The 16,098-nt window shown below is 49.7% G+C and overlaps 1 protein-coding gene across 5 annotated transcripts in view; it reads right to left on the bottom strand.

The window, feature by feature from the left end:
- The window catches only part of DROSHA (drosha ribonuclease III), a 108,051-nt gene that overhangs the window by 79,331 nt on the left and 12,622 nt on the right, over positions 1 to 16,098 (bottom strand). For 4 of the 5 annotated variants that reach the window (XM_037063112.1, XM_037063113.1, XM_037063114.1 and 1 more), the window contains 5 exons: positions 13,394 to 13,501; positions 12,934 to 13,165; positions 9,227 to 9,368; positions 7,287 to 7,441; positions 4,312 to 4,392 (listed from right to left, as the gene is read on the bottom strand). In XM_037063112.1, coding sequence (XP_036919007.1) covers positions 4,312 to 4,392; positions 7,287 to 7,441; positions 9,227 to 9,368; positions 12,934 to 13,165; positions 13,394 to 13,501 — 718 coding nt within the window. The remainder of the gene's footprint in view (positions 1 to 4,311; positions 4,393 to 7,286; positions 7,442 to 9,226; positions 9,369 to 12,933; positions 13,166 to 13,393; positions 13,502 to 16,098) is intronic. The other variant, XM_037063116.1, reaches the window with a different exon arrangement.

Raw genomic sequence — 16,098 nt, forward strand, 5'->3', positions numbered from 1 at the left:
AGGAAGGAATGTGAAGACTCAAGAAAGTGGGTGTACTGGAATGGCTATAATATCTATGACTGAAAAATATACTCAATAATCATACTCCATGGCAAGACCCAGAGGTCAGGGCAGTTACTAGGACAAAAAGGCATGTGTAGGTGCAGGGCCACCAGCATTGCTAGGAAGATCAGTGGCTTTCTCTGCAGTCAGGGCTGGCTGGAAGAGAGACTGGCACAGAGCACAGCTTGCTGACAGCAGCCGGTATGACAGGACTCTGAACCCAGAGAAGCCAGAGATGCGTCATTAGAGGGCCGTTAGAAGCCAGGTCACACAATTATTACAACCAGCAAGCTCAAAGTGGCCAGAGGAGAGAGGGGAGGGAATTTCAGGGGAAAAGGGTGAAGGGTTTGCAGGGACAAGCATAAAGGACATATGGACAATAACTAAGGGGGTGGGGGTGGAAATGAGAGGGAGTTGGGGAGGGCTGGGGGGAAAAGACAGAAAACTGTCCTTGAACAACAATAAAAATATAAATAAATAAATAGATAAATAAGTGGCAGCCCAGGGAGTCTGGCACACAAGAGTCCTGGATGCAGTCAAAAGAACTGTGTCCTTGGGCAGAACATAAACAGGCAGCTGAATGAGTACCATGTAGTTTGTACCAACAGAAGAAACCACGAGTGACAGCCAAGTGGCTGGAGGTAGATTGCTCCACTAAAGTCAGGATTCCTTGTCTGAAGAGGTGGCCAGCTCCCAGGATGCCTTACAGCACCACAACTGTGCATGACAACCCTGTCCTTCCCCCAGGGGTCCATGGCTATCTACCCAGGGGACAGTACACTGGAGAAGAGGAAGCCCAGACGGTCAAGGAGTGCTGGACATAGCACCTGAATCACACCAATTCTCAGAGCCCGGATGCACCATCCTGGTGCCTCTGGTGGAGTGGAAAACATGGGGCCGCAGTGGTGAACAAAGTCTTCATCAAGGTCTGGCTTACAGTGCGTCCACTCAGTCCACAAACCCACCTAGCGGTCATTTCCCTGGTCCCCAAAGGTACCACTGGAATAATGAAATTGGCTGATGGTACCACCCCAACCTGGGTCACTGATCTGTGGGTTGAGAGCCATCACAATGGGAAAGGTCAAGCAAAAGCCACTGAAATTACCACCCCCAGCCCCAACCTGGGCATCAAAAGCAGTATCGTTCTGTGGGGGTGGGGGAGGGGGGGTAGTGCCACCTTTAAGGATCTGAACCACACGTGGTAATGGTCCCTATCACATCTCTGTTTAATTCACCAACCTGGCTTCTAGAGAAACTAAATGGACCCTGGAAGATGACCACAGACTACCACAAGCTCAGCCAGGTAGTAGCTCCGATAACCCCCGCTATGCCAGGTGTTTTAGCTTAGTTAGAGCAGATTAAGAAGACCTCAGGTACAAAATACACGGCAACTGATTTGCTGACTGTATTCATTTCCTCCCCCATCAGAGTAAGGACCAGAAACGACTCACGTTCACGTGGAGCAGACATTTATGGTTTTGCCACCAGCCTACATTAACTCCCCCACTCACTGTCAGAACACATTGAAAGCTCCTGACCTTCTGGACACACTGTAGAACATTATACTGCTCCACTGCACCTTTCACGTTACTATGTTGATCAAGCTAAAAGCCTAAGTAAACACATGTCCCGCACGGGGAGATAAACTGTACAAAGAATCGGGGGCCTGGCACAGCGACACCATTGTCGGGAGTCAGCTGTCTGGGGAGTACCAAGAAATCTATCCAAAGAAGAAGACAAATTAATTCATCCTCCGTCAAATGGGCCTCTTCGGGTTTGGGAGGCAGCGTAACCCCACCGAGGGATACGGCCCACTCACAGAGAGGTGCAAGAGGCTGCCAGCTCGGAGCCCGGGCCAGGTGAGGAAGGCCTCCGCGCTTCTGAGCCGTGATGCCGGCAGCCCTGCTGTGGGGGCCCTACAGTTCAGTGAATTGCCTGACGGGAGAGATGCTGAGAGAAGTTTGTGGCTGCACTGGGGGAATCACCATCCGGCCTCCAGGGTTCTGGAGCAAAGCCACGCCATCTAGAGTGAAGAATTACATGCCTTCGAAAAACAACCCCTGGTGTGCTACCGGGCCCTGGCAGACAACGAAGGCAGACCCAGGGACAGCAAACGGACATGCAGCTGGTACCGCCCACCACAAGCTGGGCTGTCAGCCCCGCCCAGGCATGCGTTTGGGGGGGACCAGAAACGACCCATCAGAACATGGGAGGTGCTACATCCAGAATCAAGCACACGCAGGAGCCGGGGCACAACCAAGCTGCATGAGCAGATGGGCCACGGCTGTCGCCCCTGCACCCCTCGGGCAGCTGATGACTAAGGGGGGGAGGACAGAAGCAGAGGGAAGGCCCGGGCTTGGATTGCAATGGCTCCGTCAGGAAGGGGTACGAGCCGAAACCAGGCTGTGCCGCAGCCTCATGCCCGGATGGCTTTGGAAGACGGTGATGAGGGAAAATCCTCCCAACGGGCTGTTTCCGGCGGTGGACCTGGTCGTCCACTTTGTGTGGAAAGAGAAGCAGCCTGAGGTTAGAACATAGATGGGACTCACGGCAGAAGCATGTGGCCATGCCAGCTGGTCAGAGGCCTAAAGGGAGAAAGACGGGAAGATCAGGGATGAGAAGGTCTTGGGCCAGAGGCTCCCGGGTGGACACATGGGAGTGAGCACACCTCTACAGGACATGTGGGTGTCCACTGGAGAGCACCCACCACAGAAGAGGTTCCAAGCCACCAAGTCGGCCAGACAGCGTCAGCTGGCCTCGGTCATCAGCCACCGGAGTTGAGGGATGGGCACGCAAACGAAGTGGCCACAGTAGCACAGACGGGGTCTCCACATAAGCCCAATGGCATGGACACACGCACAAGGCCAAAGTAGCTAACTGCCACTGCAGAAGGTCCAACCAGCCGCCTACACGACCAGTGCTGGGCCCCCGACATGGCACATTCCCTGAGGAGACCGACCTGCCGCTTGGTAGGAAGCTGACCACATAGGCCCCGTCCACCTTGAAAGGGCCAAAGTTCACTCTCACAGGAGTAAACACACACTCTGCGTACGGCTCTGCCCGCAGGTCCTCGGCCGTAACCACCGTCCACCCAGATCTCCCTTCTCAGAGTCCGCTGCCCGGCTGTGGGGTTAGGGTTGGCAGAGAGCCTGCAGCCGTTGGCTCCTTCAGGGTCAGGCTCCGCTGCAGAGCCCCCTTCCCAAAGCACACGCCTCATGGGGCTGCCTCCTCTAGGGACAGAGGGAGATGGGGGTACGAAGGACATTCCGGCTCAAAGCAGGCAACCCCAACAAGCCAGGCTTCAGGGGCCTGACACAGGGGGGCCACTCTCTGCTCAGTCCTGCCTCCTGCCCGATTCCCCTTAAACGTCCCACACCCCACACGACACCGCAGCACCTGCTCTCAGAGATCCCGGCCTGAGGCCCACGTGCGGACACCCACGAGGTGCGCACCTGCCCCACAGTTCCTTGCTGCACTTGCCAATTTTCAAAGACAAATGAGGTAAAATGGGGCAAGCAGCTCAAAGTATCCATCATCGTCTCGCAGTCTTTACTGCAATTGTTGTTATGGCCTCAAACAAGTTTTACACAGAAATTAAGGATTTACATACACTGTGTTTACACATATAATGCTGAATCATAAAGTGGCAATCCTTGGATTAACAAGGATAATTTATAGACATAAAAGGTAATGGGGGAAATGAGAGAAAATAATTGAAAGGGAGTAGTTATGTACAACTCTAACATGTAAAAATATTCGACTCAACCAGTCAAACAGACTGGAGTGTCCTGACGGAGCAGGGGCCGGGGCAGAGCTGGAACACCCACGTGACGCTCCGTGCAGTGGGGACAACGGACTAACAGAGACCAACAAAGACAACGGCGGAGCCAGTGTCCCCCAAGGAAGAGAGGACATGTGCCTCGTAGCAGCTGTTGAGATCATTCCTCCGGGCTAATTCACAACCAATTGTGATAAAAACATGAGAAAAATAATACAATATGTACAGTTTTAATGTAACAAAAACCAACTTAAAGACGCCTACTTTAAATAAGGAAACTTCCAAAACTTTTTATGGTCTCCTGCCAATATCCCTGACTCCAAATCCAAACCCAAGTTCTTTCCTTCTTCAGTTATCAGTAATGGAGACTATTAGGAAATATGAAATGACTCTTTCAATGGTATTATTTCATTTGGGGGGAAAAACAGCAACAGCATCTGTCTACTTCTGGCTGCTCAGAGCCTACAAATATAATAACCCAAACCAGTTACCTCTTCTCCGGGATAAATGCTGTGTCTAATTCCTGTGCGCCTGGCTTTTGCGCTGCATTTGCAGAGCGGTCCATCATTCATCTGTCGGAAACAGAAGTGAATTCATTGTTATCGGGGGCAAGTCCACACCACGCTCGACGATGCTTCGGAACCTGTGTGGGTTTTAGTGTCATGAGTACCGAAGCTCTGAAGATGCTGTCGCTGTTAGAAGATTAAACGGATGTTCCCAAACCAACAAAGTGGCAAACTGTCCATACTGCCCGATAAAAGGAAGCAGCGTTGGCCCCGTCGGATCCCCAAGCTGCTCGTGCAGCCAAGCAGGAGAGATGAGTGTGGGGCACTTTGGCCCCCATCCTTTCCTACCACTTTTCAGTATGTTTCTCCTATTTCTTACTTCAGGGAAAAATGATGCCTTCACAAAGAAAAGCATATTTTATATAGTGAATGAACACATAAAATGCTGTGAAAGTAACTGGCAAATTAAATGTTTTCAAAAGAGACACCTAAAGGTATCTGAAGCAGAAAGAGGAAAACGCCTACCAGAACCAGAAAAACTTTCAACACTAATCAGGTAAGGCTGTGTCTGGCTTTTGACCCGAATTCATTGCGCTGCCCTGAACTCCACCCACAAGATTCAGTGAGCGAGTAATTCCTAAAGGCCACCTGGTGGAAAGGCGGCTGCTAAACGTGGCACAGGGCAGGTCGTGGAGGGGAATCTTAAATAGCTCAGGGTCCACGGACTCAAGGAATATTTACTCTAGATAGGAGAAATAACATACAGCTAACATGCTTAGTAATTTCACAGAAAATGGAAATACTCCAGTCCAGATGGAGATACCACTGGCTTCAAAGAGATGAAATGTCTGAATGGCCGAACAGGGCAGGAAGAGAGGGCGGCTCTTCTCCCTGAGCCGCCAGCAGGAGGAGAGGACGAGCAGGAAGAAACCCTACGTGTTTGAAGCCCCAGGGACACTGGAGCCATCACGTGGGGGGCACCGTGAACGTGAGCGAGAAGAGCAAACAGGCCGAGCTCAGCCGACATCGTACGGGGCCTTTGCAGCCAGTTCCGTGGCTTTACTCAACATAAATGGCAATACGGGATCAAAAAGGAGACGGGAGCATCGGTTTGGAGAAAGAGAAAGTGGAATCCCATTTCACTCTTTGTATTAACAAAAATATATATATTATATACATACCTATAACATAACATATATATTTACACAAACAGACACGTTTCTTCAAAGTTCTAGAGATGTGTCCAATGAAAATATCTCAATAAAACTTTGAAAAGAAATACTAGAGTGAAAAACTATAACTTCCTTTGTCCTTTTGGGAAATTTAAGCTGCAGATGGTACAGCAGAGAAATAACATCGCTACCTTAAAAAATTTATCACTTTAAGAGATTATCCAAAGTAACAGCTGGCAAACAGAGACATGACAGGGTCCCCTCAAAAGCCACAGTGCTCTCCTTACGATGGTCACAACTTGGGATGAAAAAGGTGGAAAAATCACCATGCTCACTAATTTCCAGCGAGCAGGCAGACATCCTTCACTCCCACCTTTGACCAGGGTCTGGACCCTTGTCTAGACCAGCCCTGTACTAGGCCCAGCTGTGCCGAGGACACGAAACCAGACACAGTAAAACAGGGCGGTGGGACGACACGGAATCCTCAGACAGGACTGAGGGCCCACAGAGACCAAGGGACGGGCAGAACAGTCCATTACAGGATCCACGCTGAGGGGGAGGGGAGTGGGTACGAATGGACACAGGATGGAGATGGAAACACTCTGAAATCAGATTGGGATGGTGCTTCTACAGTCCCGTGAATGCTCTAGAAAACGCTGCATTGTACACTTTAACAGTTATTGTATAAACTATATATGGTATGTGAATTAAAACTCACTAAAGCTGTTTAAAAGATCATATATATGATTAATATATCAAAGTAAGTTTCAAAATGCATTGATACTTGCAAACATTTCTGCCCACATCAAAGGGACAAAAGGGACCACAAAGTACATTTCTGTCAAGCATTCTAACTTCACTAATTCTATCGAGAAAAAAATTTAGGGAGCTGCCCTCTCAGGACAGCCAGAGGACAGCATTCAAATTCGTACAGAATGGCATGAGTTTATTTGCAAAATATAAATTTTAAGTTATCTTTTTATAGGAACATATTCGATTATGCTTAAATATTTCATATGCATTAGACACAATTTTGTTTGTGTTATACATTCGTAAAATACCAATCTCTTATAAAGATACTATTTTGGCCCTGGCTGGTGTAGCTCAGTGGATTGAGTGCGGGCCTGTGAACCACACAATCATGGTTTGATTCCCAGTCAGGGCACATGCCTGGGTTGCAGGCCAGTTCCCAGCAGGGGACGCACGAGAGGCAACCATACATTGATATTTCTCTCCCTCTCTCCTTCCCTTCCCCTCAAAAGATAAATAAAATCTTTTTTAAAAAGATACTATTTTGTAATATGTAGTACTTCATAAGAAAAAAGTAAGTAGAAATAAAAATATGTCCTATGCCCAGCTATGATATCAGCTGAAACATGCTTAACAAGGAAGAGAACTTACATGGACTTGTGACTATTACCAACTGAGGACATCATTCACCACTCTGCTACGAGACACCTTCCAGACGAGGTGTTTTAAAGACCTGTGAGTCCTCTCTCCCTCACCCTGCCATCTGTCTCCCTCCGCCTGCTGCACGTTTAATGAGGCAAAGCCATCATCCCGTTCCCTAGCACAGGATTTACCAACGCCGTCAAATGTGATTCAAGCGGCAGTTGCCCTGGTGCTGACGCTCTGGAGCTGAAAGGAAACGGGCTCTGAAGAACGACGCACGGCCCTGAGAGTAAACCCAGTGTCAGAGCCAGCCGACACACACCCTCCAAGCCCGGAGGCATGAAGGCATGTGTGGGTTAGCAGCCGTCACGGCAAGAACATAAAACACGCGCGCACCTGGCCGGGGTCATTGTACCAGAGCTCGTCGTGCAGTCGGTCAGGATGGGCCTTCTTGCGCTTGATCTCTGCAATGACGTCGAAAACCTCAGAGTCCGAGCTGCTCGAACAGGTGCTGTCCTCATCGGACTCACACTCGGATTCGCTGGAACTTCCTGACAGAGGAGAGGGACACACATGGAGAGAGGCTGAAGAAATTCACAAGGTGTGTACACGTGGCGACCTTCCAAACGACCCACACCTCTTCGTGCAAGGACAATTGTTTATTTTTTCAGCAAACACCTGAGCACCTGCTCAGCCCCAAGTGCTCTGCTCCACGATACCATGACAAATAATGTGGCCCATAATGCTAAGTCACAACCTAGCAGGCAAAGCAAACAAACATGTTTACAGAGAAAGACTTCATGACGATGTCAGGGAAAATGCAAACCACAGTAGTAACTGGGTTTCACATTTTAAAAGATGCAGCAAAAAGCAAGTCCCCCACCCCCCACCCCGCCATCTAGAAAAGTCACCAACAAGTTCCTGGCTGGGGTGCACCTGAGCCAGGCAGGGCGGTGGGGGGGCGGGCTCAGGAGGACAAGGCGAGAGGAGCGGAACCCAGAGAGCTGGGGCCAAGGCCAGGTGGTAAGGGGCTGAAGGGTGATGACGGCCCGACTCAGTTTAAATTCTTTCTCTCAATAGTAGCAATAAAAGACTTTCACTGGAAATCTTTTTTTCCAACTTGGAAGTAACTGGATAAAAACAGATGGAGAATGATGCCAAGTGAAGTGAGCCAGTCCAAAAACACAAATGCTGCCTGACTGCACGGACACGCAGCGCCTAGCGTGGTCAGGTTCACAGGGACAGAGAGCGGGATGGTGAGCACCAGGCACTGGCAGAGGCAGGGGCAGGGAAGCGGTGTGGGGATTGCTGTTTAATGGGAATAGAGTTTCAGGTGAGCAGCACAGAGAAAGTCTGGGGATTATGCAACAATGTGAATGCACTTAACACTACTGAACTGTAAACTTAAAGATGATTTTGTGTTATGCGTATTTTCACACAATTAAAAAAACGTATCTAAAACTTAGATTAACCCTACAGGAGATGACTGCAGTGTGGCGCAGTAACAAAACATGATGCTTACACAGCTGTCTTTTCAAGTGTACTGTATGGGACCCATGCCACGGTCTCCCTCTGTTACAGATGACAAAAGGCACAGAGCGAGTAAATCGCTTGCCCAAGGTCACATTTCAAGTGAAGGAGCCAGGATTCGAACCCAGGCCTGCTGGTTCAGTCGGTGCTTTTGCCCACCACAGATACCACCTCTCAGCCTGAGACACACAGTGAAGGTGGGCAGAGGAGAGCCACGGCGCACAAAGGAAAACACGCAAGGAATGTGTCATCTCTACACGGCCTTCTGCTGGGGACCAAGGACACAAAGTGGTGAACAGCAGTGTCCGTCCTCAAAGAGCTCAGCGTCTCCCTGAAACCCCAGACACATGGAATATATGAGAAAGTTACAGCAACTGTCTATGTGAATGGACAGAAACTTTCACACAGAGCTGCACTCCCCGTCAGACCAGGAGCACCTGACATGGCCAGGGCCACAGGGGCCACCTGCCCGTCAGAGGCAGGAGGAACAGGGAACAGGCCCCACTTTTGGTGGGAGGCTGCACTACAGTCCCTCTGACTCTATGACTAGACAGTTCTGTGACGGACACAACTGTTGGTCAGTGCGCCTTGCAAACGAGATTTCCTATGTTTTCTGCCGAATGTGACTGAGAAAAACTACTATCGAAAACAAGAATGTTCCATTGTTATGTATTTTGCCAACTATTAAGTAAGGAAAATCAAATGCAAAAGGAAATTTCAACTTGGGACTCCTGAGGACACATCCCAAGAGGCCAGGACTAGGCCATGATAAAAGCAGAGCCTTGGCCTGGTGACCTCTGACTCACCTAAATCTTCATCTAGCTTGGTCTTGGGCGGCTCCCACGGGGGCCTGGCGGCTTTGGCCTTCTCCTGCCGGCTCCCCAGCTCTTCCTCAAATTTGTCGTATAGGTCGCGGAGCCTACTTGTGCCAACCACAGTAGAGTCTCCCTTTGAAAAATAAAGGGTCAGTATTAGAAACTACATTAGAAACAGACTTTCCAAAGATACACAGATCTGACAAGTAATCAAAGATTCGTAGCAGCCAGGGGCCATTTTCAACCCTCCATTTAACAAACAGATACAAACAGCCCAATGCTGGTAACTATGCCCAAACACGAACCTATGCCTTCCTCAGAAAGGTAACTTTGCCAACATTCAAAACCATTAAAACTGTTTCTCTCTGTCTTTTTGATATGACAAAAAACGATCAGCTCCCACTGAGAATTCATGATACCCCACATGCTCCTAGAAAGCACACACCCCCACACTGAAGATCTCCAGCAGTCCACCCTCCACGTTGGCCCAACGATCCAAGAGAAACAACCATATATCCCTACACACACCCCCCCCATAAACACAGGGATACACACACACACATAAACACACACACCCCATAAACACAGGGATACACACACATACACCCCCCAGAAACACAAGGATACACACACTCACACACACACACACACACACACTCCGCAAACCACAAACATCGCGCTGGGCAATGCGCTCCTATTCTCTTCCCAGGCTGAAAACCATCTTAAATGTCCACACTCTTTGACGTCAAACATTACATCGTGAAGTGTGCAGCACAGCCCGAGGGGACCAATGTCCCCCAGTCCCACCTCTCTGGTGCTGGGTCCCCACGGGCCTTCCTAACCCTCGCTGCCCCGGACGACTACACACAAAGCCCACGGCTGGGCTACCGGTGCGTCAGCCTGCCTTCTATGTTGGGATTGGAACACATCCATAAAAATTAAGAAAAAATTAAAGTTCTGGAGCCTCACTGTCTCAACTTCGTTGTTTTTAAGAATAGCACCTATTGTCCTCCTCTTCCTTGCTAACAGGACTGTGATTTTCTTCAGATGTGGGGCAGAGAACCCCTGACCTTGGGGTAGCTGGGCTGAGCCACAGTCTCCCCACCCCCAACAACGGCCCGTTCTCGTCCCCAGAAACTGAACGTGTTATCTTACATGGCCGAGAAGAGTTTGCACATGTGATCAATGTTACAAAATTTGAGACGGGGAGATTACTCTGGACTGTCTGGGTAGGCCCAATGCACAACGAGCCTCTCCCAGCCGAGAACCTTCCTGAAGGGAGTCGGGTGCGAGAGAAGAGGAGGCAGAGATACTCGAAGCACAGAGGACCCCACCCCCACCGCCGGTCTGGGGGACGAAGGAAGGGGCCCCTGGGGGACACGGCCCCGAGAAGCTGGAAGCAGCCCTCACCTGCCAGCCCGCAAGGGAACTCGCACTTCAACGCTACGGCCACAAGAACCTGAACTCTGCCACAGCAGGAACGAGCAAGGAAACAGGTCTTCTCCCGAAAGGGACACAGCCCTGCTGACACCTTTACGTAGCCGATGAGACCCAAGAGTGACTTCTGGCCTCCACAACTGTGAGGTCATAAATGTGTGTTGTTTTAAGCCACAGTGTGTGGAAATCTGTTATGGCAGCCACGGAAGATGCCTCCCTGAAGGAGAGAGAAGACACGGTTCTGGAGAAGGGATGAAAGAAAAGACTCGTGGGAGCTCAGGGCAAATGTCTAGAGGAAGGCCCCACCCAACAGTGCCCTCTGCACTGTCTGCTGTGTCCAGATGTGACACCTAGGGATGCCGCAGTCCTTCTGCAACCAAGGTGGGTGCTCCCGGGATAGCCGATGCCAAACCAAAGCCCCGTCTCCACTGACCACAAAACACCTCCCTCCCTCCCACCACCTCCCTCCCAACATCTTCCTGAGAAAAACAAACCAGGCTCGCTGAAGTTGTGACTAGTTGAGGGTTGTGACAGTCGTGCCCCGCAGGACGACCGGCGGCTGTCTGGAGAAATGCAGCATTATGCAACTTTGTCACGTGCGAACATCGTCGTGCGTGCTTGCACAAACCTGGACGGTACAGCCTATCACCTGCCCCAGCTACGCAGGAGAGACCGCTGCTCCTGGGCAACAAGCCCGTGCAGCGTGTCATCTACAAAACAACGCAGCACGCAGTCAGGCACCACAGAAAACGAGGCACTGGAGGCAGGGGAAGCGGCTGCCGGTGTAGCACGGCGCACTGTGTTGCAGCCCTTTTCATACAGAGAGAAAGGCTGTACTCCAGAACAACAATAAAGTGTACGGTGTTGTAGACACATAAACTACAATGACACGGCCGTTTATTACCATCAGCAAGCATCACCTGCTGTACGTAATTGCAGGGCTGGCACGACGGGCACCACCACAAGCACGTGAGTGACGCGTGGGGCTGTGCCATCGCAGTGACTACGAAATCACCAGTGACAAAATCTGCAACGCAGTGTGGGACCACCGCCGTCCACGCGGCCCATCACTGACCAGACCACCACTGGGTGGAGCGTGACTGTGTTTATAGCAACGTCCTTCAGTGACGAATGCTTTCCTCCACGGGACGCTCCGAGGGCTAAACAAGAGAACACGAGAGGCATGGAGTGAAGTCCTGACACCATGAAAGTGCTCGGTCTGAGAGCTTTCCCTTCCTGCATCACGAGCTATGACTTAAGTCTCTGCTCTAATCTGTCAGGTAAAAGATCGCCCCACTACGAGAGAGTCCTCAAACCCCTTTTTTCCAAAGACAAGGGAGTCCCCATAGGTAAGGGTTCGGTCCCAGACAAAGCCACTCACAGAATTCCAACCAACACATGCTCTCTCCTCTGACCCCATACACTGAATCTAAGATCGGCCACCTCCTACATCCCGAGTCTGTAGATATTCGTTCCTTTACTCTTCACTCAATCAATGACCACTCCTGCGTGTCTATCCTCCACAGATAAACAGTGGGATGAAGGCATTAGACCTTCGGGAGGAGAGAGAAAAAAGGGAGAGCGACAGAAAACAAAGTGAAGATGGAAGAAAGGCCAAGAGAAGCGAGCATATGGAGAAGACCGCGGAGCACCATGGAGGAGGCCGTGGAGTCCCCCACGGCGACACGGTATGGTGGCTGGGCCTCACACAGCACCCACACTGCGTCTCTCAGGAGCCCATGAAGAGTGACCGTGCCTGCCATTCCACAAGCTGGCCAACAGGCAAGGGAAACTTCCCATGGTTATGTTCAGTCAACCACACACTTGTAAACACACAAACTCAAATTTCTGCTTATTTCCCATGTGGGGGAAACACACACATACGCACACATGCACACACACGCCACCAACTGCAAGGAGCAGCCATACGAGTCAGAAGCCCCCGGTACCAAGTCAAGCAGCGCCACAAAAAATGCAGGGCGGAGGATACTGTCTCACCTACTGCACTCTCGCCTCTGTGGAACAGCTGTAGTCCACGCAGCGGTGCTCACACGGGGTGGGAGACTGCCCCCAGGAGACACCGGCAACATCCACAGACAGCTCTGGGTGTCACCACTGGGGAGGGGCTCCACTGGCATGGAGCCCAGAGCACAACAGGCCCGTGCACAGGGCAGGCCCCAGAGCGGAGGGTCACTGGCACGACACGCCAAGGGTGCCAGCGCTGGGAAACCAGGCCCGCTGCGCCTGCCCTTCGGACCTACCACCTGATCCATGGGGTCGCTGGAGTAGTAGTTCTCCGAGTGGGTGCAGCGGATCCACACGGGCTTCAGCAGCTCCTCCTCCTCCTCCTCGTTCTTGTCCGGCAGCGCCTCCTCCAGCTCCTTCTCCTTGATGGAGGTGTAACTCTTCTCTTTGCCAGAGCTCTGGCTGTCGCTCCACCTGTCTTTCTCTTCTTCCCAACGCGCTCTCTTCTTCTCCCTACTTGGGGAGCGACTTCAAAAGGGGGCGAAGAGGCTGGTTATTAAAGAAGTTCTTTTGTTGTAAAACTATTTTATTTCACCTGTTTCGTTCACTTTTCACCTAAAATAAAAATGCCATGCCAAACCACGTTTACTTTTGTTCAACCAGCGAATCCTAAATACCAGTCTGGTGGCACCAGAATCACCTGAAGTCACTTGTTTAAAAATACAAATTCCCAGGCCCTACCCCAGATCTACTTACTGATTCAGGGGTGGGGGTGGGGCCCAAGAATCTGTATTTTTAATAATCTCCCCAGGTAATTCTGGTGTGCATCCAGCAGGTTCAAGAATGAGTGGCAAACCGTAACTCCTAGAAGAGAAAGATACTTGGAAAACCCTCGGAAATCTCTGTGCACAGACAGTCCCATGAGGAGAGTACTGGTTTTGAGTCCTGCGTGTCCTACTCTGCCAGGAAAAAAAAAAAGGCTTCACAAAACACAGCCTCAGCTTGGAGATAAATGTAGCCTGAGGACCGGAGCCTGAAAGTGGACCAGTCAATCACCCCTACCATCCCTCTGGACCCCCACGCCTGGGCATCACTGCTGCTTCCTGAGCTACCACTTTCCCTACGTCTGATCCCCACAAACACTGATATTAACTGGGTTACAAAGGATAAAAGCAACTCCGTCTCTGAGAATTTCTCAGGTCTGAAATTTGCCAAGGCCCATCCTATGGATGTGCTTGGAGGGAAAACCTACGGGGTAGATTTTAACTCATTTAAGCCCGAGAAATCTGGGCAGTCCCGTAGAGACCGTGAGAATCCAGCCCAGGAGAGTGACCGCTCTCCCGGAGTCGCGCCGGCAGCCTGGAAGCTCCACTGACACCGCCGTGTTACCCAAGAGACAGTGCGTCCAGATCAGAGGTGCAAGTCAACGCTTCCCACCACTAACTTCCAGTGTTGAGGCAGGAAAGGGGTGAGTGCGCAGGTGTGTGTGCATCCAGGGAAGGGGTGGGTGCTTAGAAAGGTTACATATATCGATGTTACTTCTAAGTATTACAACGTACGTCACTGTTACCAGAAGAAAAACGTCACACAAAGTAAAATGTATATTCGTTCACTGCAGGAAAAAAATTAAGCACTGACAAAATTAACACAAAAATCACCCGTACCACCACACACAGATAAGCACTGTATTTCACAAACGTGTTAAAATATGGAGATATAGGAATATACATAAATACACACAAGCTTTAACCAGAAAAACCCTGTAGCCTGCCCTCACTCACGGTAAGTGAGGAGAACCGTCCTATTTCAGTGCATCCACAGCTGGACCATGTAATAGACGCGCGTTATCCTTTCACAGGTGCACCATCACTTAACAAATCTGCTCAAATGGAAGTTGTTGGCACTTTTTTACCACTGAAAGCAATGCCACCATGAACACAACTTGTGTTCTTTGCACACCTGTCGGATTCTTTCACACAAAGGGCGTGTGAGTACTTTTTCTTAAGGCCTCTCTACAGGTGGGCAGTGCCAGGTTAGACCACTACCAGAATCTTATCGAGTTCTGGTTTCCACACACCCTGTCAACATGATTATCCTTCACCCTCGCCATTCTGATAAGAAAAGTATCTCATTTAAGGAAACTTGCCCATTTTCATCATTACTGAAACGATACACGCCGTGTTCACTGCTTCTATGAACGTCCCAGGCAACTGGCACGCCGGGATTTGTGAAATGAGGATTGCAGTCCTTTTTATTGATTGAAAGACTTTTTTATTAAGACAATCCCCCTTCTTCCGTCATATGTAATGTAACCTTTTTCAGCTTTGTTTCCCATTTAAATTCTATCTGCTTATTGCGACATTTAACTTTCATATGGCAAAATCTAGCGATTTTTAAAGGCGTTTCCTCCTTAGCATTACGCTTACAATCCTTTCCCATGTGAAGGTCAAATAAATATTTTATATTTTCTTCAGTTATTTATAACACTACGTTCTTCTCTCTCTCTCCAAGACAGAAGGCAGAAATTCCAGGTTCCGCCTCCGAATGGCTCGCCAATTGCCCTCACATCAGTTTTTCCTCCGATCTGAGAAAGCAACTCGACAGCAGATGGGGAGGTTCGTGTGTCCTTGACTGTGGCTCAGTATTGGTTTCACGGGTCTATTTATGCCCATGTCCAGTTTTTGTAAGTCTTATGTGTTTATAGAACATTTCAACACTCCTAAGGCTACATTGTCGTTTTTCTTCCTTTTTCTCACTTCTTTTCCAAATAATTTGACTCAAGAGGTTCTAAAACCCGCACTCCAACTGGCTGCTTTGCAGCTGCAGGTGACCTTGAAGAAAGCTGGTCTCCGTCCGACACTGTCACCCACCCCCACCATGGGGCTGTGGCTCGCCCTCCATCACCTACTTCACCTTCTTTGTCATCAGTAACATTTATGTTTTCTTCCCATGGACCTGTATATTTTTTAAGTCTTATTAAGACACTTAATCTTAATTAATATAAATTTTCTATACTGAACCTACATTTTTCTTCATTACATTTTCTAAGTAGGTATTCCTGATTTATTTATTTATTTCTAAGTAGGTATTTCTGATTTATTAATTCCAGTGGGTTTGTTTTATAACTGTCAACTTCAGCGAGTCGATTCTCAGTTTCTTAGCAGACCCACTTGAATTTTTCTTTTTTTTTTTAAGATTTTATTTATTTATTTATCTTTAGAGGGGAAGGAGAGAGGGAGAGAAACATCAATGTATGGTTGCCTTTTGTGCGTCCCCTGCTGGGAGTTGGCCTGCAGGGAACTGGACTACAACCCAGGCATGTGCCCTGACTGGGAATCGAACCGCAATCCTCTGGTTCGCAGGCCCACGCTCAATCCACTGAGCTACACCAGCCAGGGCCTGAATTTTTCTGATAGCACCACTAGCTCATAACAGCACTGAGCTCCCAGCGGTTAGGTGAG

This window comes from Sturnira hondurensis, unplaced genomic scaffold, assembly GCF_014824575.4.
Source record: "Sturnira hondurensis isolate 20B ecotype Veracruz unplaced genomic scaffold, ASM1482457v3 Scaffold0014384, whole genome shotgun sequence".
NCBI lineage: Eukaryota > Metazoa > Chordata > Mammalia > Chiroptera > Phyllostomidae > Sturnira > Sturnira hondurensis.